Source organism: Aythya fuligula, chromosome 11, assembly GCF_009819795.1.
Source record: "Aythya fuligula isolate bAytFul2 chromosome 11, bAytFul2.pri, whole genome shotgun sequence".
In the NCBI taxonomy this organism is placed as follows: Eukaryota; Metazoa; Chordata; class Aves; order Anseriformes; family Anatidae; genus Aythya; species Aythya fuligula.
This window is the reverse complement of record NC_045569.1, coordinates 5,389,424-5,415,105: the sequence shown is the minus strand read 5'-3', so window position 1 is coordinate 5,415,105 and position 25,682 is coordinate 5,389,424. Positions and strand designations below refer to the sequence as shown.

The following is a 25,682-nucleotide window of genomic DNA, read 5'->3' as shown; positions in this document are numbered from 1 at the left end:
TATGTTGTTCTTGCAGAATCTTGTTAGCAGTTCTCAAGACTGCCAAAGAAAACTTAAAATAAAAGGGATTTATAGTGAGTGAATATACAAAGACTACATCTCCTCTTGTCTAAACCCACAGGAATAAAGAAACAGACATAAGAAACTGATACTTATAAGCAAGCAATAGTCAGTATTCAACCCTATCCCAGTGTATCGGAACTTCTCAAAACTCTGTAACTTAAGGCGTAATGTTTTTACACAAAGTCTTGTTAACCTTTAAACTAATACCTCAGTCTCAAAGACGAGCATTTGTCTAATAGCATGGCTCCTAATAAACATCCTAACAAACCTGAAGAATATACATGCCAAAATTATATTGCAGAGAGTGATCAAGGGATAAGCAGGGTGATATTCTCCATTTCAACATTACACAAGCTGTCAATGGCAACAATGGCATACAAGGTGATAGATGCCTTTAGGCTCTGCAACTCTCCCACGTGTGCGCATTTATGTTTACTTGTTTTTTCTCCCACAGTCCTGATCCATTTATGCTAAAAATAGTCTCTTCACTACAGAGATCATCTATTTATTATTATTCCAGCTGCCAAAACCAAGTCTCTTCTTGAGAAAAAAAAATAAATAAATCAAAAAAATCCAGTCAGATCTGATCATGATTCCTAGTTCAGGAGTTTTGTTTTGCCTTTTTAAATAACCATTTTTATTTTTATATTTTTTATTCTGCCTCTTAGCATATCAGGAGGTCCCTTCCTTCCTTCAGATAACGGACCCCTTTTTCCTCTCCAGCACAGAGTCTGGGATCACATTTTCCTTCCTCAAGCATCAGAATTGACAGTGCTCTATTTCAGGTTTCTGAAGTCAAGTAGAAAAATCACAGATACATGAAAACAACTTTCCACAGTCCAACAGGAATCAAACAGTCCTAAGTCAGTAAGTCATGTTTCAAATGTCAACTATATATGAAAGTAGGTACCTGGTACCAAAATTAATTTTGAACACATATAAGCAATGCAAAAGTAGTTTAAAAAAAAATAATCCTGACACCTTTAAGCACTATGCTTGCAAATTAGCAGGTAGTTTTTCCCTTATTTACCTAATTTAAAAGTTCAAAAGGCAGAAATAAGGTTTGAAATGAAATGGTTGTTGAGAAGATATCTGAATAAGAATCCAAGTATTTGGCTGGCTAAGGCACAAGTTTCTCAAACTACAGTCCGGAGAAGGACTGACAGAACACCCTATGAGAGAGATTCCTTCTGGATAATAAAGACAGATCAATTGCAAGGAATATATGGATGGAACTTCACTGCCAGGGAACAGGTTGTTTCACCAGAGGAAGATCAAGCACTAAAAAACTAACAAAACAGCAATGATTTAGGTAACTAAAGAATCCACAAAGCACTGACATATGTCTTAGCCAACCTCGTTTTTTAAATAACCTGCTTTTACACTTCTACATTTCAACCTTTATTTTTCCTGTTTTTACGTTTCAACCTCAATATGCATTTCTACTGTCAGAAGTATGTATGTATAATTCTGTATGCAAATTTGATTTAAATATACTGAAGAAATAAAATCAGGCAAATGGACAAAATCTCTTATGGCAAAAAAAGGGAGATATGATGACAAAAACATGGATTCATTCAACTTTGATAATGGAAATATTTTTGGATGAACACAAGGATATGTAAATAGAATTTTCAATTAAATTGATATAGAACATGAAATATAAATTTGGGTTTTCAGTTTGAACACTCAATTCAGTGCTGAAAATACACTAGAAAATAGCAACACAAGAGAAGATTAGACATAGACCTGCCTGCTTCTAAAATACAAAGGATATATAACTGCTTATTACTGTATGACAGACATTCTCAGCAACTGCTTTGACATTTATTACATGGGAATTAGTGATAACAAGATTTGCAACAATTATTTCATCTACTGCCTAGTAGGAACAAATAATTTATTTTTCTTTGTTTTTATTAGTCAGACAAAGCAAGATTATTTTTTTTATCCTAAAAAGCAGTATTTTTTTTTTTATCCTAAATATAGAGCAAATGAAACATCTTTTCAGTATTTGGTCCTCTTTTTTTCTCCAAAGAAATATCTGAAAATAAATAGGAAACCTATGTGAATTGGTATTTACTTCCAATCTATATAGAAGACCAGTAAAAAACAAAGAGTCTTTACTACTTTATATCACTTTGAAAACTGACGTATCCATTTTTGTATTTTTATAGACAATTCAGTGAAATAGAAAAGCTGATCAAGTTACAGAATGAGAAATGATTCCCGCCATCCATGTGTATGTTCAGCTGGCCTAAAGCAAGCCTTGTAAGATAATTCCACAAGTAACTGTGAAATCGCGCATTAAAATGTCAAAAACTAAATAAACAGCAAAAGCATATGACTTTGCACAAGCGAATCACAGAAGCAGTCTTATCTACATTTTCAAATATTAATCAAAAATAAAGCTAAATCCATTGCTATGGAAAGAGAAGCAGAAGACAACAGTGGTGAAAACCTGTCTTATCAGAGCTCTATAGAATTCCTAAAAACATTTTTATTGACACTAAAGGAAAAGATCAGTAATTAAATGATTAAAGAAGAATCGGTAACTGCTGAAAAATGAATGGCTTCTCTTGGAGATCTGATACATAAATATAGTTCAGTGTCTACACAGCACTGCAGTGCAGTTTAGATTGGCATGCCAAATGAATTTAACAAGCGATAATTTTACTAGATGACAGACTTTTTTGTTTGGCTATAATTTATAAATAGGAATTCTCCACAGTCTAGCTTTATATTCCTTCATTTTTAAATAGCCCTTTTTTCTGCAACTGTCTTCCATGCATTATTTATACTTCGCACCAAACTTCATCCTAAACATCTCCCTGATATCTGTCTAAGCAGATGTTGACAGTGGATTAAAAAAATAAAAAGATGCCCAAGAAAACATTTATATTCACTATTCACTTTTCTTAGTTGTAGTATGAGATACTAAGTTAATCACCATTTCTTCAATAGATCTCCAGGTCCAGAACTTTGGTTCATGGAAAACCTTAAATGAAATCCAATATGGGAATTGAAATGTACATATCTATAAAAAATTATTTTCAAGGACAGCAGAGGCCATACCCTTCTCACAAGTCTCTCACAAGTCTGTTGTGCCAGAGGGCAAAAGTCAAATCACTACCACCACTTATCAGAGCCAACACACAAAACCTGTGCTTCTCAAATAAGAAACGGAAGAAGATGCAGTAAACATCAAACATCAGTAGATGTTTGAAGAATTTTTACTCAGTGAAATCCTTTAAGAGATTTGAATACTACAAAATTTGATGAAAAAAATTATAAGCAAGATGTGGTTCCAATGTCATCATGTAATCAATTTGCACTCATTACACTCCAACAGTAAACAATCTATCAAGAAATTTAAAAATCTGAATCTGTATGTCATGTACTCCTCCAATAATACTGTAGCAACTGAAATAACTAAGTAACCAGACTCATGAGATCAACACCACTACATGAAACGGTATATTGCCTTGTAGTCACTGTTTCTTCCTCTTGCTAACTGTAATTGACACTCATAAGTTTCTCGTATTTGGAAACAGCATAATAGTAACTATTAAAGAGTAATGGTATGCTCAGACAAAATTCTACTAGTGTACCAAAAAGAAAGAAAAATATTCACAGATTGCGGTAAATTTTAAACCATTTTTAATGCACGTTGCTTGTCATGTTCAAAGGGGTTAACTCATTGATCTGGACACACTGTCCAGATTTTTAAGGAAAAATGCATGTATTCTTTTCCTTTTTGAAACATGTTGCTATATTGCTTATGCACATTTTTTCAAAGGCAATATTTACCTGCCAATGCTAATACATCCTTATTAACACAGTCATCTCACCACTTTAATAACATTGATTTGAATCTAATATTACTTTGTGCTAATAGATTAATTGAAGCTCCATTAGCATGCATATACGAAGCACAAATTACTTTTCATTATTAAGTGACTACATGAATCTCACAGCAGAATACATAATGCAGCTGAAAATTGTTTTGCAGACAAAGAACAGCAGCTAGTAATTTGTAATACGCTTTTTTTTTTTCCCCCTCCATGCACATAATTGGTTAAAAAGAATTCTCTGCAGTGTAATTTTCGGCATGTCAGTTAAGTACAAGGAGAAACACAGACCAATACTCTGTCTAGAAAAATTGGGAAAGACTAAGCACTTCTACATTCACTATTATTTTCATTTTTTAAAAAATACATCAATAAATTACTGAAAAATATAGCATATTTCACGAGTATCTATTAATTCAAATCATACTGAAGTTTTCAGCATATCTACTAAGCAACAATACTTTTTTTCAGAAATTTAAGATTTCACATCATCATCTGCAGTGTGATCGTTATCTTTATTCAAATACACACATTCATCAACATTTATGATTCATTAGTTCTTCTATTTAAATCGCTAAACCATATGCTATCACTTTCTAAAAGATAGAGAATTGTAAAAATGGCTAAGAAGGCACAGTACATATCTGTATTCTACACATAATGAATACTGCAGTTCTCCAAGACTAAGTGCAGGTAGAAGAAAAATATCATCTAGATAGTTTATGTAACACAACCTCAAAGGCACAACATTTTTCTACTGTTCATAAATATTAGGATACATAACGGCACTGGTAAATCATCCCTGAAGTTGGTGCAAGCACATTACTATTTACATTACTAACAGAATGCCATTACCAGAAGTGCTATACTCAAATATTAATCTGCTTCTGCTGTTGCCCATAATTTGGCGGTGCTCTAAGGATATACTCCAACATGAAAACGGTACAACTTTGAAGGGCTATGTCTGCCTTTTGTTAAACACAAACATGGAACTGTGTTTACATTCATGTTCTTTTACTTCCTCCTGCTTTGGGCAGTGCTCTAACATCTCTGCTGTTTAAAAAGTTTTTGTTAGAAAAATAAAACTTTAAAAAGGTTTTTGTTGGTAAAATATATTAGACCATTTTTATTATTGTCAAATCATCACCTTTGTGACTTCAAATAAAATAAATATAAATAATGTGTTTTTCAAACTATTTCACAATTAAAATAGAACTGTTCTAAACTTCTCTGTCTTCAATATTTTACATATTTCACTATTTACACTTTAAGTATGATCTTCATGTGGGCAACCATAAGAGAGGGGTTATGAAGTGCCTCTCTTCGAGCAATTAATAAAAAGAAAGGCACGACCCTTATATCTAATAGGCATTTACATGGGTAAGTCATCACCCTGAATTTATTGAGTCCCTAAAGTAGATTTATAATGAACTTCTTAATAAATTATGGATTCAAATGCTTGAATGTCTATTACATCAACCTTTCGCAGGTTTTTCTCATTATATACTCTGGCATTACAAAATAACAAAATATTCAGAAGCATCGCCAAAATAAAACACTTTTTCAGAGGAACAATAACAATAAAGATTTATTGATAGGAACACAAATCATGCCACTATAGCATACATGTTTGAATAAGAAGAATAAAATGGAAAAGAACAAAGTTTATGTTCAGCTACAAACCATTTCAAGAAGTATTCCTCTCAACACCTCAGATGAAAAACAACATATAGATAACATGACTTGAGAATTAACTCAAAAAGAATTCTGCATACTTGAATGAGTAGGAACTGACAGCGGGGAACTAAAAAAAAAAAAAAAACTTGCTAAAATATTACAAGTTCCTTCTTCTCTTTCAATTGCAGTCTTAGACAGTAGTAAGGGAAAATGGAATCCGTGCTCTAAATACGAAGTACTACTTTTCTGTGTGTTGAATGAAAATCTGTTTTATAAACCTAAATTGCACCCAAATCACACTGAACGTTTTTCCATTTATAAATGTATACTGCAAGTTTTTAAAAGTTTATTTCTGCATGAATTAAGCACATTACATGTTAAAAGTAGTTTTCAATCATGTTCTACATCCATGTAGCTTATCAGCCAAACTAGCCATTACTTAGACATTAAACTAGACATTACAGTAATGCAATAATATTACCCCTGAAATAAGGCTTATATAGAGAAGTGCTTGTGAGAGTGACAGCTACAAAGTGAATTCATGCATTGACACACAGGAAAATTCATGCAGTAACAGACATAAGAGTACACGAAAAGAAGTGCTAACCCTTAGTTTTGGGATAGAAAGTCTTCTACAGAGAAACCCTCATGAAGTCTGATTATATCACATAAGTCCACAGATTCAGCACAGCACATGCATAATCTCTACATCATAAATGCACACCCAGTTACCTCAGTACAATCACATTCACATATCATGCTGCTCATGGCACTCAAATGGTACACATACAGTGAAAAAAGATAAAGTTTTCATGTATTTCAACTTTAGTATTTTAAATGCCTAAACATATAATGAGGAAGCACCAAATTTTATTTATTTATTTAATAACAGGGAAGGTCTCTTAATGAGACCTTTAAATTAAATTCGTTAACTTATGAGTTAGCACTCAACTATATCAAATCATTTGGTGCATTTTAATCAATGTTTGATTATAAGACCTTATAAGCATGTGAAACACTCTAAGTGGCAATCAATTACAGGTCTATTAATAGCAGTATTAATTATAAACAGAACATATACTATTCCTGCTGAAAATTAACCAAAACAGTACCACCTTTTATTTGCTCCAAGTGTTCCAGTTTCTGTAACGTGTATTAGAAATACATAAAATGTCATCAAGTATGCAATGTGTATCTAATTATCACAGATGTATTTTGGATTTTTAGCACTGTTTTTTCTTCTAGAATCAAGTACACCCAAGATCTTGTTTTACTCACTCTTAGCAAATAAAATTATTTTCCCAAATTAATCTCTACATCCCCTTAAGGGGCAGGCTACACATATATCATTTTGCTTTCTCTAAGAAAGCATCTATACTTGAGAAGTCTACTGGACAAATTGAAACATAATTAATTACTCCGCTCAGACTGTTGTCTGCTTCAGATCAAGGAAAGACCACTAAATATTTCTCAAATGCAACAACACTGAGGCTTTGTTCAATTATTTCCTAAATCACACATGCAAAATTAGTACCATTCTGTACAGTTTAGATACATCCCTATTCAAACTCAATGCTGCACATGAGAACAGCTGACTCCATGTGTTATCTTTACAAGATGAAATAAAGGTTGTCATTAACAAATATGATCTACCAACTAAGTGGAAACATTTCAAAACCAATAATATTTTGAAACCTTCTTTTCTTCAGTTATAATGTTTTGTAAGCATATGTAATGTTACTTTACACTAGCACATACACAAACTGCAGTAGCATATAGGAATTCAATCTAGTTTACCAGGTTGGAATTGATCATTAACCAGTAATATAATGGAAAGCCACAAGGTCCATAGTAAAGCTTTAAAAACTTACTCAAGTCAATATGTAACATTTCCAATGGGAGACAATATCAGCATTTAAAACTACAAAGTCAATAAGCAGAGGTCTACCTATAGACAAAACCACTAGGAGTTACTTCTACAGAACCCTTTAGTCACTTATATACAGTCTGTACAACAGGACTGATTAAAGCCACACAGGCACTCACCACAAGAGAAAGGGGCCTCTTCCATGAAACAACACCAATCAGTCCTGACAACAGCACCTGAAACAAAGAAAGCAGAGTCACCCCAGCCTTGGTTTTATACCAGCATATTTAAAAAATAGTAGACAATTCTAATAGCAATAATGAGTATTAAGTTCAGTTATAATGTTTGTTTCCGTCACTCTGGTAATACACTGCTAAAACAGATACTGTTTTCATTTTATTCTGAAGATTAATTAAACAGAAGTACCGTTAATCTGTTTTTAAAACAAATTTTAATCCATCCAACAGATCCAATTAGTTCTGTTCAGATTGCAATAGGTCTTCAGACATGTTCTCCCAAGTCCCAAATGTCATCAGTACTAACAGAGAAAAAATGTTTAGGGTAAACTTTCTTGTGGTGTCTTAGCATCATTGAAAATTAGGTCAGAGAAGCACACAAGAAGGGGAGTCAAGATGGGGCAACTGCTAATTTCATTAGTATTTGATCATTCCTTAGGAATAGTGCAGCAGTTTACTTACAAGTGGCAGATCGATTGACATTGTTTACTTGACACTGATTTAAAATATTTTGTGCAATTTTTCACAAAGCCTCCTGTTCTGACAGAAGTATGCCCCCCAAAATGCTATCAGAATCATTCAAGTGATTGACAGTTCCTAAGCAGAGCCCTAACAAAGCTTAAGAAATGCCTTAAAATTATTTCTAGTATTACTAGTGAAAACCCCGTCCCTCTCTGTATCACACACAGGCACCTTCAGGAAGGTATAATTTAAAAATCACTTTAAATGCCTTTTTGATGTAAATAATTCCAAACCTTTTGGTAAAATCAGCCAGGGTACCCTGCTAAATCAAAAGATTGTTGGTTTTTTTCCTACACAACAACAGTACTTCACCTTATTTTTGCAGAAAACAAACAAAAATGACAAACAAAACCCACCCACAAACATTCATTTAAAACATATATTTAACATACAGATATACCACCCCCAGTTTTTTGATTTTTTTTTCAAGACCTACTTAGTCCACATGAGCTTTCCTTAGTTTCTAAGTAAAAATATATCCCTCCACTACAAGTCAAAAGCAAGCTAAAATTCATACCATGAGTAACCCAAGCTTATCTCAGGTACTCAAAAATAATACCTAAGTTACAGCTCGGACACCATAAACTTCAAAGACTGTTAAATGTCAAGAGCATAAAACACAGAAACTGGAGCGATGGGGTGAGGAATACTGACTCCGGAGGAGAAAATAGGTAGCAGAGGGAGTCTCTTCATTAGCACATTTAATCAAAAAAAATAATAAGCCAGAATGTAAATAACATGCAGAGAAAACAATACATTATGTATTCATTTAATGATTCAAAACTGCATCTGTATCTAGCGTCTAGAGAAGCAATGCACGTGGTGCTGGTGACCAGGCTGGAAACAGGCTGCCTACTGGTGCTTGGAGCGAGTGCGGAAGCAAGAGCTGGTGGAGCATGGAGAGCCGGGTGGTACAGCACCCGGGTGAAGCGCTCACTCTGCACGGTCTGTAGATGTTCATACTGCAACATATTTCACACTACCTGCCTGGGCTGTAGACATTCATACTGCAACTTATTTCATGCTACCTGATAAAATCCACAGCTGCTGCAGCTGAAAATATTCGGGAAGACATGTTGGGAGATGCAACCTTTGTTATTTTCTTTAGCACCTATGCCATATAAAAACCTCAGATAAGGTTTCATAGTAAAACTACAGTGTTGGACTAAAAACTAAGTACAAATGCAACACGTGAGAAGTCACAAAACCACAATAACAGTGGTTCCAAAATCAGGATATCGAATCCTAACGACTGCAGATAATCCCTAGAGAGAAATTGAGGCAGCTTGTATTTATTCTACAGTATTTCCTAGAGCATGTAACTTCCATACCAGCTACATGCTTCAGATGTTGGCCAAGGCAGGAAAAAGCAGAGTTCCTTTTTTTTTTTTCAGTTAATTAAATTTGCTCACACAGCTGTGTTAGCTTATTATTGTTGTATGATAACTGTCTCTGGGCTGATAATCATGTAACGTGAAACTGCACTCAAGAAGGTAAAATGACAGGGTTAGCTAGCTTTACTTGAGGCTAGACAGCAACACGCTCTCAATTAAATAAAAAGGGATGGCTGAAATTGTGAGGTTATTAAAGAAAATCCCTTAAGAAAAACAAAAAAATTGCCTTCCAGAACAGTGTATGTATTGATAAATAAAATACTCATGTATAAGCCAGTACTTCTCAGTCATCAAGTCGTGCTGAGAGTCGAAGTGCTTTAGTGTACTACTTATGACCAGCAAATCCTTTCTTTCGTTTGCTGTGCAGCCTTCCTTCTGCGAGGTACAACTCTCTCTCTCTCCTGCCCAACATACCTGTGGCATTGTGCATCAATGAAGAAGCAAGGGAGCTGATCCTTTTTGTTCAGCTGAACTACAGCTGTTTTTGACCTTTATGGGTGCCTTGCAAAATGAGAGTTACATATGTTTCTGTTAGAAAAAACCTCCTTGGCACTCACCCTACTGGTAACCATGAAAAAGGTCAAGTGCAGTACGTTGGTAAATTCTTAATATTCACTGATGGTAGACACTAAAACACTATCCTTCGTCTGTGTCACGAATATTGTCATTACAAGAGTTCACATAAACCACATGGTAATTTTCTAAATCCTATTAGTCCCCAGTATCACTGTGGTTACCCAAAAGCTTGTTTTGCCTTGACATGTAGTTATCCACAGCAGCAAGCACCTTTAACACTTTAAGCCACTGTCTACACAACTGTATAATTAAAAAAAAGCAAACTGAGAACATTATACATCCACTTCTGTTAGAATATACCAAGTGACTCTTAAAACAGAAGTCTAAAGATGATTTCTCACGGTGCGCAGAGGACCAAGAATTTAAAAAAAAAAAAAAAAAAAACACACAACATTGTTTTCTCTTCATTTTTCACTTTTTATAAATACAAATGTCAATATTGGATAAAACTAGTCTGGCTTTATTTACTTTATCTACAAAAGTTATTTGAGTTATTTTAAGTTGTGTGTAATTCGCAGACCCAAGAAACTTACAGTAGTCACTCACAGTATCCGGTGCTTCCATCAGCGAAAACAGCTTGTGTAACATGTTCTTCATTTCACCAGATTAAGGGCCATGAAGCACAGCACAAGGTAAGCTGTTTTTATGCAAGTATCTAAAACAATGGCATTTCCTAAACATAGATTGAAAGGCTGAGCTATCTCTTCTAATGTTTTCTAAAAATCACTACATCACATGTATATTCTGAAAAGGTTTTTTTTTCTTTCTTAAACAAAAACTGAATTGGAGTTACGATGATTTTTTAACAACTTGCCTATTAAACCTATGCAATGTGACTTGATTTGATAGCCTGCATATAATCTCGGGCCTAACTTCTATCTGCTTAACTATAATGAAAATGCCCAATGATTTATTAATCAAATAAAACAAAGCTACTAAAAACGTTTTCAAAACCAGATTTGTCAGCTTCCTGAGCAGGTATGTACAGCTGCAGGAATTCTGTTCAACTATAACAGTGGTGTTGATTCAGAGAGCAAAAATAAACAGAATACATCAGTGCTGACTTCTGCAGCATTAGGAATACAATATTACATTAGGTATGAATGCCTTTCAACACGCATATAAAAACTCCATTATCATTAATGCAAGCTGTGCTCATGCATGGAGAAGATGCATTTATTTTAATATGCACACACTGAGGCAGGACAAAAACAGAAGGTGAAATTACTTTCTGGTACAGGGATTGCAAACAAAGGATTTAATACAAACAAACAAAAAAGCCCCCGATAATGTCTTTTCCAGCATTTTCAATTGTCTGAACTCAAGCCTCTAGAAATTCAGAGTGCTGATTTTGAGTATGGTGCAGATCAGATGATGCAGTCTCTTGATATCGCTTACACCATCAGCCTTCCAAGGCTTCATCTCCAAAATGGTTTTGTATGTAACATATTTTCCAGTGTCCTCCCTTTAAACAACTTTTCCAAACTACAAAAAGTGTATATTTATATGAACATGAATTAAATTAAAACCACACTGAATACAATGAAAGACTATCTAGGTAAAATAAATTCCTGGAACTGCAAAATTCCTAATGTTTCAGTATTAATTTGTTTAGTAAAACAAATTCTTTTTTCTCAGCACAACTTGAGATCTTGTAATGCTTTTCAAATACAGAGCACATTAGCTACAGAAAACTCAAAGTTCTATTGCCTATTCTTATTTCTAGTTTCTTGTTGAGGATTATACACCATATGTCGAGTCATCTGCTCCTGTTCTGCAAATTTAAGAGTTCCTCACTTGTTCAAGTTTGTAAACAGTGAACAAATTCTCCAGTCAATGGATTCAGTTACCAATAAAATAAGCATACATACTGTTCCCATTAATTGCACCAAACTTCTTCTAAGATACTAAACACAGCAAATAATGCAAATTGTGGTTATCCTTAGCTCCTACATTACCTGAATGAACAGAATCAACAGCATAGCAGTGTATTTCCTCCCAGTTAAAGCATATAACATGTCAACATATAACATGTCAATTCAAGCATACTGAAATAAACTATTTTTAGAAAAGAAAAAGGTGAAATAATATAACATGTTATTTACAGGGGTTAACTGTGCTAGTGAAAATATTGATTATTCCTGCAAGGAGGGGAGGAAAAGCCAATCCCAACTGTGTAATGAGCTCTACTAATACCTGCAATCAAAAATAAAATGGAAACTCTTGTCTAACAAGCTAGGTATTATTGATAAAGCAATATCAATAACTTAATTTTGCAGAATAATAGATGACCTCATACCATGAGCAAATATAAGTGCTTCCAAGTGACTTAGAACAGACAATGGAGCAATAAACCAAAGTAAATTAGGGCATAACTAAATAAGCAGGGCTTAACTGAGTTTCAAAAGGGACTAGGGTCCCAGTTAAGGGACAGAGAAAATGCAACAGATGAAGAGCATACTGAAACACCAGACTTTTTGGTGTGATTTTTCTCAGTTCAAAGTGCTGATAAAAAGCTTTACTCAAACAGAGTGGTATTCTCAAAACATTAGGCCAAAATTGCATGTGGCATTACATTGGGCATAAAGGAAAAATTGGGGGCAATCCAATTATAACGATATAAATATCCACACATAAATTTGTGAACAGATTTAATAAATCTTTTAAAATAAAAGGCCAGACAACTATTTTGAGGAATGCAATATGGAAAATTAACATGATTTTATACTGCATAATGCACCTCGAGTACTGCATTCAGTTTTGGCCCCTCACTACATGAAAGATACTGAGTTGCTGGAACACAGCATCGTTGCTCACCTCTGAATGTGAAGGACTGAAAAGCATGGCTTCTGTGGAGCAGGCAAGGCAACTGGGGCTGCTTGGTCTGGAGAACAAAAGGCTGAGAGGAGGCATCATCACGCTACAACTACTTGAAAGGAGGCTACAGCAAAGAGGGTGCCCGTCTCTTTTCCCATGTGACAAGTGTTAAAACGTGAAGATGTGGCCTTAAGATGCACCAGGGGAGGTTTAGGTTGGCTATCAGGAAGAATTTCTTCATGGGAAGGGTGGTGGTTAGGCACGGAACAGGCTGGGAAGTGGTAGTTACCATCAAGGATGGTAACTACCATCAAGGTAAATTAAGAGATGTGCGGATGTGGTGCTTAGGGACACGGTTCGGTGACTTGGTAGCATTAGGCTGATGGTCCAACTTGATGATCTTAAGGGTCTTTTCCAATCTAAATGATGATAGGATTCTAACAGCTTTGGTTACATTGAACAGAGAACAGAAGAGAATATGATGAGAATATGTACGAATATGATTCCCAGTAAATGTAAGACTTATGATCATAGAAGTACCAGCAAAATTTAGATAAATTTAGTTCTTATAGGTGATATGTTTATAGATGTATATGCACATCCTTTAAAAAGAAATGTATGTTTTGTGAACCTACATGTGAATGCACGTAGATAGCCTACAGGCCCAACGCTGTCTGCACATCTACTCCAGGACCTACTGATACACCATCTCTGTCCACATGGGGATTTCTTTCCCTGTATACCCAGTTTGAAACTCTCATGTTTCAATGTATGCTCTTACTAAAAAAGTCTTCAATTTTCATCTCAATCTAGATTAAAATACTGGGCTGCAAAAATAGTACTTGTCATGCTTTCTTAAGAAAGGATTTTTCCCCCCCCACACATATTTCATAGAAACAGATTTGTCAAGCTGGTATGCAGAACAGTAACAGAAAAGGTAACAAATTGGGTGCCAAAGAAGGGAATACTTCTACAAATGAGGACAAATGTATACAGCTGTCAGTCATCTTTACCTGATCGTAATAAGAGGAGTTCAGGTGCAGTGCAGAAACCCTAAGTCACCTCTCTTCACAATTTCAGGACTTAATGCTTTCTGAAGTTCAGATTTCATCTTCTCTTTTTCTCCTAAGACACTAAGGACATCAAATGCCAGTACAAAAATTCTTCAGCAAATCCAAGGGTATGTTTACATCTTGTTATTGTATTTAATGTGCTGTATTGTAAGTGGGGCAAAGAACAAACATTATATGTTGGTGTAGGCCTCTGTATCATCTTCTAACATTTTTCTAATACATGCTCAAATTTTTCTATTTTCTATGTATTTTCTCTGGAAAATGAGAAGCCTTGCTTAGGAGGTATTAAGGATAAAATATAGTTTTGACAGGGATGTTTTATGCAAAATAAATACCTATACTTTAAACTGTCATTTTTTTATCGTTTTACAAACACCCTCAATTCTGTAGATATCTTTTTAAAAATATGCCTATGAGAAGAGGTTGAAGCAAGTTGGTTTCATGAGAGGGAAGACTGAGATGGAACAAAATGGCAGTTTTAAAAAAATGTACAAGATGGTTAAAAAGAGGATGATGGCCAACTATTCTTCAAGTTCATTAAGTGCTGAACAAGAAATTCAACTGATTTACATTTGTGCTAATGAAGATTTAGGCCGGACACCAAGAATTTTCTAATTCTCAAGACATTTCAACCTTGGCAGAAGGGATAATTACAGAAATCCCATCACTAGAATTTGTTAACAAGACATTACACAAACACCCATCAAGGTGGGCCAGGCAGAACCAGGCATAGCACAAGCAGCCAGGTGTACAAGGCTGCCAAGCAGAGGGGGCATTGCAGTAAGCCTGCCTAATTCACTGCCTGTCCCTAAGGAGGCAAATACGAGCTCTTCCAGCATTAGTATCATTCAGTGCTTTCTGCCTGCAAAGCACTACAGCAACTGGTTCTCTTCAGAAGTGTTTGCAGCCCCTGACACACCTCCCAGAGCTCTCCTCCACAGGCACAGATTACTGTGAGGTTTAATTTTGCTATCTCAAACGTTCCTAGAAGAGTGAAGTTCAATTGTACTTGAATAATTAAAAAGTCTTGATATCCCCAAATATATATTGGTCTAAGTGCACCTCAGAGAGAGAGAATCAACAACTGAAATATCTTCAAGGATGACATTTCTATAAAACCACAATAACTCTGGTAATTGGTAGACAACTGCTTAACAAGTTGCAAGTATTAAATGTTGTGTGAGTAATGTCACAAATATCGCATACCCAGAGCCTTCGGAAGTGTGACACATTACTGTCAAGAGTACAAAATCTTATAATAATAATATTCATTGCAGCTCCTGCAATCTATTACTGGAAAATTATGGTTAGTGAAATAAAAGCTACAAGGGGGAAAAAAGTGACAGCATGGGAATTAGCTAAAAGGGGATTTTCATACTAAAATAATCTACCAAAAACATTACTTTCAACTTCAATTCCTGGAAAAAACAAAGAGGGTGAAAGAGATTCTTGGGATGAGGGCAGCGGAAATGTATTAACAAGTATCAGAAGAAAACAATTCTACATGTTTCTATACGCACACACACATATGCAAAACTGCAGAACACATGACAGAAGAGCAGTGTGATTTTGGAAAGGACTTTCAAAAAAAATCATCCTAAATGGTGGGTGCTGATAAAAATCACACCACGCTACCACATATGAAAAACATGGGAAAAAATATCAGTCATAGGCTAAAGATTTTTTTATTTTTTTTTTTAACAGCCAGTGTAGCTATTCATGTGCAGTTATGTGAACTCACTCTTCCACATGCAGTTATTCACCAAAATCCAGGCATGGCTCTGGTTTAAGGACTACAGTACAATGAACACAAAGAGCACAAGTACCACCAGACAGCCTACCCACAAGCAAAAGATCCGTGCACTGCAAGATAACTAGAAGTAAAACAAGAACAACCAAAAAAGCAACAACTTGAGCGCAGATTTGAGCTAATTTCTAAAAAGACTCAATATGTTCCAGACTAACAAACACTGCTTCCTAGCTTAGTCCCGTTTCCCCACTCCAAGCCTAAAACCAATCTAATTCTAATTACCGTGGAAACGGGAGTGAGAAACACAATTCCTTGGTAGCCCACATGAACAGGACAGTAAGATTACCTATATGTTTACTCAGCTACCTGAATGCATTAAGAGCATGCAATTTTGTTCTCACTTTAAGTTACAGGGTGGGCTTTATCCTTTCATTTTTGTTTTCCCGGGAAATATATTCTATACCCACATTAAATCTGCATGCTTCACATCTGTAGTTTATTTATGGGACTGACAAACAATGATCATAAAACTGCAGTATGCACTCTGAATGTTTCTGTAGCATAAGGATTTATCCAGAAAGATATTTTTTCCTTCTGCATACAGAGAAAAACAAGGTCTGGCAGCACGCAGATACATTCTGCAGTATTTTTTTTTTCCATTTATGAACAAAATGATGTGTTCCATATTTATTACTCTTCTAAGTGGTTCAGATCTGTTATGCTCAACTTCACTACAAGATGCAAGCTGTATTACAAAGCTATGGACAGGGATTTAGATAAGATATTAAGTACAGAGCTGATATCTCAATGACTCACAATACAGTCTTAATTCTAATCTGATTTTTATTAAACATCCGCTGAACACACTGTGACATTATTTTATGTCCTATAAAGTAAACAACGAGTATGACAGACAACAACTGGCATAAGAATATTTAAAAGAAAGGAAACTAAGCAGTTTGCAATCAACCTTTTATGTTTTCAAGTTAATTATGTCTTTTATGGACAAAGTTGAAATAAACAGAGGACTGACGTCTTATTTCAATAAACGCCATTTCACAGCTGAAAAGCTTGAACTCAGAATAAGATCCATTGAGATACTGCAAATGAGTGCATTACAAGCTTTTGAGACGATATCAGTTCTGGACACTTCATTAAAATTAAAATGAGGATCCCCACAGACCTTGAACGATCTCTTTCCTCTAGAACAGACCGTGAAGGAATCAAAGAGCACTGCTACCTTTGAGTAACAGCACCACCAACACTACTGCATACCCAGTCACTGTACACATCGTGATGTTCAAAATGAAAGAGAAAACAACTAATTGTTTTATAAATAATCTAGTTAGGAACAACAAAAATGAAGAAACATGTCTATACACTCCCTACCATAGCTCAAATTAACTTTGTATGGCTTATCGATCCTTTGAAGAAGGGGGGTTTTTACTGAGGTAGCAAGCCAAAGTTTAATTAAAACGCAGTGAACCAAAGAAACCAGTGAAATTAAAAACAGTTTGTCCAGTAACTGTATATATGTATTGTACAATATTTTCTTGACCTTTTTGTGCAGTCCATACAATAAATTACAATGATTTCTATGAAAATAAAACCCTCAAAAAAAACTTATTGAATATACTTTCTAAATATACTGGTACGTTTTAAATTCCTTGTAATTGCATTGTAGTTAAATTTCTTCAGGATCTGAGAATGTGAACTCCACTCCAGTAACAAAAGATTCTGTGTTTTTTTCCATTATACGGGCAACAGTATTACCCAGCTATGAGGGCTTCACTTCCTGATTTTTCATTTTAGGTCTCAGTTACCAAACACAGCTATGACATCCACTATGTTGTTGTGTCGAAGAAAAATATTGTGATAAATTTCTTTAGACATTTTCCTAATCTGTTTTCACACCAATCTTGACTTGTATCATTGACTCAATACAGAATATTATTCTAGAAACGTTGTTTTCTCGTAGCATTAGGAAATCACTAATCACATTTTTGCTGCTGGGCTCTTCCAATAATTATAAAAATGAAGACTGAGATTGCTTTAGATAAGTGAAATGAGACGATGGCTCTTTCAATTACTGACACAATTCCTCAAGGGATGAAACCTGCGGTGCATTGTAAAGCAACCTAAACATCAAGAATAACAGTATTTTCTTCGCCTCAAACCCCGAAAAGCTGCCAAACACAGACAAAAGTGCTTCTGCATATCTCTAGTACACAGCAATCTCCAGCGCTCTGGTTCTGTACATCATGTGGACCTATATTCCTAACTACATCGCCACAAGGGTGCACAGAGAAAGATTAATCAAAAAGGAATAAGCCTTGCACTCTAATAAGCGTGATTAGCCACAGGTCCACGCTTCCAGGGATAACAACAACAAGTTAAGGATGCATAGACTCAAATTAGAGATAGAAAAGGACAGAGCAAATATTAAATGGTCATAATGGATACACACCATCTCCATCCCAAGCCTACACACGTGTCACATTCTCAATGAAAACTGTATACACTACAGCAGCTATCACCTTTCCAAGGCATCCATACCCATGACACTGCTAATGACCACATTACCACAAAAAGGTACCACATCAACTAAAACAACCAACCAGAAACAAACAAAACAACAAGAGAGAATGAATGGATGCATTAGTACAAGCACACGTTTATTATCATGATGGATAGATGCCTTCCAAACACCTTGACATCCCAAGGATTGTAAAGACAGATTCCATGTCTCTGACATTATATGACTACCTGGTAAATTTTCCAGTTATTTGTCTCAAAGGATATTGCAATTCTAGACAATATAATCAAGTTAATTTATACTCACCTTGCAAATTAACAGTAATATCTGAAGTCTAACGTTTCCTCTCATTTGGATTTAAAGTTTCTGTTTTAAAAGGAAGAATTTTAATTGCTACTTAATGATATTATATATTAACAATAGGAAGTCTTTTTGAGTATCAAAAACTCATAACATGCGCTTCAAGGTTAAGCTGTTAAACAAAATACAGAAAGGCAAATAAATGCTTTATATGGCAGCCAGCAACGACACATTTACGTCTTCTTCCCTGGCAAAGTAACAGAGAATCAATTGCAACATGGGAGGATTTAAAGATACAAATGTGCATACTTTCCCTGAAGCCAGCTAAAAATCTTTTTCTTTTTTTTTTTTTTTTTTTTTTTCCAATATTACCAACCTACTACAGGCTAACTACACAAACTGAACAGCTAGCAAGAACCACCAGTCAACTCATCTCTCACCGTGAGAAGATCTCTGTTCCATTAAAAAAAACAAAGTGCTACTATATATATTATTTTTGTGTTTTTTTAATTATTTTTTTCTCTGGATCTAAGTGCAGTAAGGTTGCCTCTCTGCTCCAAACTAACTTCATGCATTTTACAAAAGCTACAGCAAATTTCACAGGGGCAGGAAATCAACTAACTGCAGATCTCAACCAACACCAGTGTTGCATATTCCTGCTACAAACACACACTCCCATAGCAGGAAAATATTTGTGAGAAAGTGTGTTATTTATTTACCTCTTGCTTTCTAGAGTAGTTTTTGGAAATGGAGTAACCCTGCCCTCATCTCAAGCTCAAACCCTAACTCTTCTTGCCATCTGGTCCCACCTCAAACCACTCGGCAGCTGCCGAGCCCCTCCTCTGTCTGGCACTCCACACAAGTGTCTCCTGAAACACACCGACCCCAACCTGCAGGTTTATTTCATTGTCCTCTTCAAAGAGGCCTCACTGAAAACAGTTCCTCATTTTCCTCTTCTACTTTTTATTCCTCCCTCCTCCATATATGCATATATACAAATATGTGGGCAGGAACCAGAAACACAATGTACTCAGCGTATTCCATTGAGATGCCCTCCTTTGCAGCATTGTAACGACCTCTGTATTTCTGATATGCAAACCCATTGACACGTTTATAATCTACGCGCATATACATGCAAACCACAATCTTTATTGATAACCTTTAACCAGGAGATTTATTAATAAAAGCCTTATCTCTAAGGGAGTGATACATACATTCTCAGGCACAATTGCACAGATAACTCGATTGTTTCTTCCAAATCTACTGAAGAAGAAGGGGCAAACTTAGCTGTTCTTGAAATGAGACATTCACATTTAAACTGGTTGAGTGCAACTGGTCAGTAGTTCAGGCTTCCCCTTTTTTTCTGTACACTTCCCACCCCGTTACTGTAATGCGCCAAGGTGTGGGGTGAATTCACGCTGCAGACTTGGCACAGCAATGCTGAGGTAAAGACCACAAAAAGCTTCTGCCAGATTGAACAGACGTGCACTGGTGACAGTTTAATTCAGAGACCTGCACCGGTGACAGCATAACTCATTCTAGAAATTATCAGAAAAAAACAGCTAAAGGTTTTGTGTCATTTGAAGCCCTCATCTCTTATGAAGCAGTACAGCAAAATAAACACTAGACTCAGTGCTTTAGCTCAAACATCTACCCACAGAATCTCTCCTTTTATTTTTTTCTGAAGGCACTGCAAACAAAGTTTCTATTGAAATTACATTGAACCTGCTCCCAAACCAGACCCTATTTCAACCAGCTTTCTCCTCACACAGGGTCAGGACACACTTCAGCACCTAGTTCCCCCCATCCTGGATGCCACAGAACAGGACTTCAGGTGCACCTGCCAGCAGAAACTTACAGTGCAGTCACCCCCTAGGCCTAGGCCAGGCAGCAGGACATACCGCAGCTCCTCCGGACACACAGACACAGCCCATCAGTGGCAAATGGTGCACAAAAACATGCTGACTGGCAGGCAGACTGGGGAAGAATGTAATACATTTAGAACTAATGCTCTATACTACTCTATTCTTAATTATAATTTAAAGTAACTGTTTAAGATGTAAAATCCATGATTCTGACATGCTGGATACAAAGCACAGGATGTGTACTGTGTGACAATCCTTGTGACTGTGTGTTGTTTTTTTTTAAAAGCTATTTCAAATTTTCTCAGAAAGAAGCAACAATGGACTTGGAAGCAGCAAACAGCCTAACGCTCCAACAGCACACACAAAGCACCAGTGAAGAGCTACAGGGCAACCACAAGAAAAGCGAGCTTTTGGTGACACTCCATTTTGTAATGAAAGCCACCCAGGCCACAGAGGAGACATCACTGGAGAGATCTCGCTGACAGAGAGGAGCTGTTTCTGCACTGTGCTGTTTGGTGGCGTGCTGACAGCGACTTGGAGCTCAAAACTCCAGAACTACTTGGCAGAAGTTTTGTTGGTTACTGGTGAAATCTGACACGACGTGCCCCCCAAACTCAACCCAAACGTTAAGCAAGAGTTAGAAAACCACTGGCAATAAGATATAAACCTTCTAATCAAGGTCCAGCTCTGATATGTGTTGCTGGCTGACATCTAAGAAGCCTACGTTTCGGCAGCATGCAATATACTCTTCCAGTGATTATCATTAAATGGATTACTTGGGCAATTCTAGCCGAAGCACTGAACAAAGCACACCCCTACTTCTAAAATCAAGACCCAGAGCCATTTTACATGTGTGTGTGTGGGGGGGGGGGGGGGGGGGGGGGGAGGAGAGTGGAGCAAGGGAGAATCCCAAAAATACAACAGAGATACTAAAATAACAGATACTTTAATTCTGTAACAGATTCAGATGGATTACTGATGCCTAGCACCACACTCAATTGAGCAGCAATTTGTGATTAATCATAAAGAATGTCAAAAGACTTGGGCTCTGCATCATTAGGGACTTAAATTCTTCTCGCACAGCAGTGGCAATGAAGCCAAGCCAGATCAAGTTCAAACTCCTTTTCTACCTTGATTTTGGAAATAAAGCAGGGATTAAACACCAAGCTTCAGAAGAGACCTCACCTCATGCAGTCCCATTCACCAGATCGTGGTCTGCCCTCTAGCATTATTTAATCACCCAGAAGCTTATGCTATTTTATGCTTCACAGCCTTCCAAAAGACAACTCAATGAGAAGGTTCTCAAGCGCATCCCTGGTTTAGAAAAAAAATTAGTCTAAAATAACTCAAAACTAGATGCAAATGCTAAGCCTGCTCAACTTTTCACAGCTTTGCACAGCCACCTGCATGGCACCACTCTCCTCAAAGTACGTTGGTTTTGACACCCTGGCAAACTGACTATTGAGATTTATGCTGCAAGCATCCATTCAGCCACAACTCCCTCTTGCTTACTTTATGAAGCTCTTTCTCCACTGAAAAATTAAGTCCTGGGAGTCCAAATGTTTATTCGAACCTGACTCTAGGGGCAGGACTTCTATTAAATATAATGCTAAGATTAAGAGGGAAAACATCCTGTAGTCTTAAACAAGTAATCATGCATTTTTACATTACCTCTAGACTCAAACATTTCCTTCTGAGTGTTTGTTCCCAGGAGTTCGGGAATCATTCTACACTGGAAGAAAACTCAGACCCGCAGAAACTGCAGTTCCTTACTGCATTATTAATGTGCAAATAAAAGCTATGCTATACAAGTTACATCTGTATTGCCACTGATGGAGGAAGCAAAAACCCAGAAAAAGCGAGTCATATTACAACAGTAAGCATGCTTTCTTAATAAGGATTACAGATAAACTAGCATTTTGCATGGCCTTTAGTGGTGGATCTACCACTGTGACCAAAAACTGCAGTTTAAATGAATTTCACACAGTACAGCCAGTCACGTAGCATGGACATTAGGCTGATTAGCATTACATTCTCGCCGAAATAAAAATAAAACATAAAACCCACTTGAATTCAGATTATTTAAGCAATGCAAATGAATTCTTGTGCATCTTACTCAGAAGGGCAATCAGTTCTGAGGAAAGAAAATTCTTACTGTGTATGCACCATAATCACAATGAAATCAAGAGCTCCTACAATGCTGTCCCCTCCCCAACCCTCACATATCTTGGTGAAGCAGCACCTGTACCACCATGCTAGTGATTCAGAGAACTGATTTAAGTCAGGCCTAGATTAAGATGCCTCCATTACAATTTTTTTTCAGTTCCCTGTTCTAGCAACGCAACTTGTTTTACTCTCTTGAGCACTCAGTGACATATTTTAAACCACCTTCTTATTATCTCCTGAGAAATTACAGTAACTTCATAGAACATTAAATGGATTAAGGTAAAATGTGACCATCTTCCAACTTCATCGCACACTACCCAATGCCTTCATTCTAACAAATTTCACAGGACAAGTAGTAAACAAAAGAATGAGTATGCAGTACACTGAACTCAATGATATTACAAGGACTGGCAGAGCCTGTTCAGTTTGTTCTATCTGCCTCTGATTCCCTGCAAAAATAAATTACAAAGCAGCTTTGAAATTACCATTCCAGTATGATTCCCACACTCATGACGCTTGTGTTACTGCAGCCTGGCTGACCACAGACTCAACAGAAGAGTCATGCACCAACTTTCAAAAAAGAAATATGTCCCTACTTCAGTTGTCTTGAAATATTTTTATTCATTAAGACAGACTACAATGAAAACAATACAGGCTGACTACCACCTCTGTGCAAACATTTTAGCACTATCAGATTGTACACACACAGCATCCAAAAAGAATCAGCCAAGGCATGAACATAAAATCCCTGGATTTTCAACAAGACTCAGAGAACCTTAACGTACACTTCAGAGTAACTTGGGCATTTGTACTCCTCCTAAAGCAGGTGCTTTTGAAAAATCAGCTCTCCAAAACTGAAACGTAATGGGATGGCATTCCAGGAGACAGGGTGGTGACTTGGCATGTAACATCTGTCTCTAAAAGCATCTTCCAACACCACAGAGGAAACATGAACTATCCACACTAACTACGTGGATTAGCTATGTTACCACCTGAGAAGTGATCATTCTACTTCTAAGCTGCAGAATGTCACCAGAGACAGACCTCTTCACATGCTGCTCTGGGCAGCAGCTTTTCGTTGTACACGGTGATAAAGGTGACAGGAAAGCACTGACAACAACGGCCTGACAAAGTCAGGAAGTATCAATAGCACAGAACAGATAAAACCACATTTTGCAGCAGTATCAAACACACTGAGGACCACACTGAAACTTGCTGTTGAACCAGTAAATGAAATTTAGGTGCTGGGCTAATCTCAATCTCCTTGCTGATAGCTAATGTGAAGAGTGTCAGCCTTAGTACCCCAGGTGCTGTTAATGAAGCACTGGGGTACTAAGGCTCCCAAGTTATTGCTATTGATTTTTAGGAACATGACCTGTGTGTAGCGTTTCAAGGATAACTCAGATAGGGGGTATATCAGATAATGATATCTTAACTAGGAAAAGATTCTCTGCAAGATAATTTGTAACACACATTACACCCTATATTGTATTTCAGAAAATACAACAGGGCAAAAGCAGAACTGTGGCAATCATCTAAACACAAAATTAGCAGAAAGATTGGGGGTTTTATCTGTTTGTTCAAAAATAAAATAAAGAGAAAATCAATGCAAGTATCAAGCAAGCTGGTAGGAAGGACAAGACTAGAGAGAGAAAATACTACAGTGATAAACACGGTAGTCAGAAAATCAAAATGGTATTGAAAAACATAAAAGCCACACGAACAGAGACTACAGTGTTTTTGAGTCTATTCTATTTCTCTTCCACTCCTAGATTTTGGAAAATAAGACATGGCGAAAAAGCATCTAAACCACTACTAATTCTCATAGACAAAAAGACAAAGCAAACAGTCCAAGCTTACTAGGCAGAATGCAGATTTCCAATCACTTTCCCAGCTTACATTGCAGTAAGCGTTTTCATACATAAGTGGCCAACAGATTCCAGCTCAAAACAGGCTTTATACACCTAAGATAACACACACACAAATTAGATTTGAAATCTAGAGTTAATACTTTCCCTCTCTCTCACGTGCTCTAGCAAAATCTAACACCGGTCCGTGCCTACAACCCATCTGCAGGGACATGCACGTCCACGTGTCAGGTTCCCTGCAGTCCCAGGTGTTTTCACCTACTGGGACACAACAGTGGCTCTGGGAAGTAGACATGAAAACATACCGGACATCAGATGAAAGAACCCACAGGAACTGGATGGCAGAGAAGCAGTCGCGGTGCTGCTCAAATACATGACTGCAAGGTACATTTAACAGCATTCCACACAGAAATGAAAAACCTACACGGGCTTTTGTTACTTGAAGGGAAGGTTACAGTGAGCTGGGCATTATGGCTACTGGCAAAACCTAGAAGTGAAGACATACATGAAATTTGGAAGTCCAACTGACAACAAAGGCTATGCTGTATTCGTGTGGGCATACTTCTATACCAGCTGTGATGGAGTCTATACTTACACACTTCATTTTTAAATCTAATTCAGGTAGGCGCTGAATGGATTTCACTGATTTTCCCAATTTTTAAGAGGACAAACAATGAAACAATTTAGTATCCAAAAAGATTTTTTTAAAGTCTTTTTACTAAAAAAAGACTACAGAATTCAGTATCTATAAAACTCACATACTCATAAGAAATCTGTTGTGAAACAACATAGTAGAACAGCAGAAAAATAGCTACTAATACTTAATTTTATGTATTTTTTACTTCAAAGTTGTACACGCTATTAAAAAATACAAATTGACAGATTCACAGTCAGGAAAACAGTTGAATATTGACCTTTTTCATGTCACTGTGCTTATAAAGACCATCAGAAGACATTATCACTGCCAATATTACTTCCAAATGTTCCAATACATTCTGCCAGTTGACATAGCTTCTTTAACACTGGTACTTATGCTACATTAGTGTTTTGCTAAATTTTGAGAACATCATTTCTTGATGACAAAGTAAGTTTGAATGCTCACTAATGATATTTTGCCACTA

General features: G+C 36.4%; 1 protein-coding gene across 1 annotated transcript in view; it reads right to left on the bottom strand.

Moving 5' to 3' along the window:
- The window catches only part of FAM189A1 (family with sequence similarity 189 member A1), a 129,553-nt gene that overhangs the window by 77,348 nt on the left and 26,523 nt on the right, over window positions 1–25,682 (bottom strand). Inside the window, exon 2 of the mRNA XM_032194951.1 lies at window positions 7,638–7,694. Within this exon, the coding sequence (XP_032050842.1) occupies window positions 7,638–7,694 (57 nt within the window). The remainder of the gene's footprint in view (window positions 1–7,637; window positions 7,695–25,682) is intronic.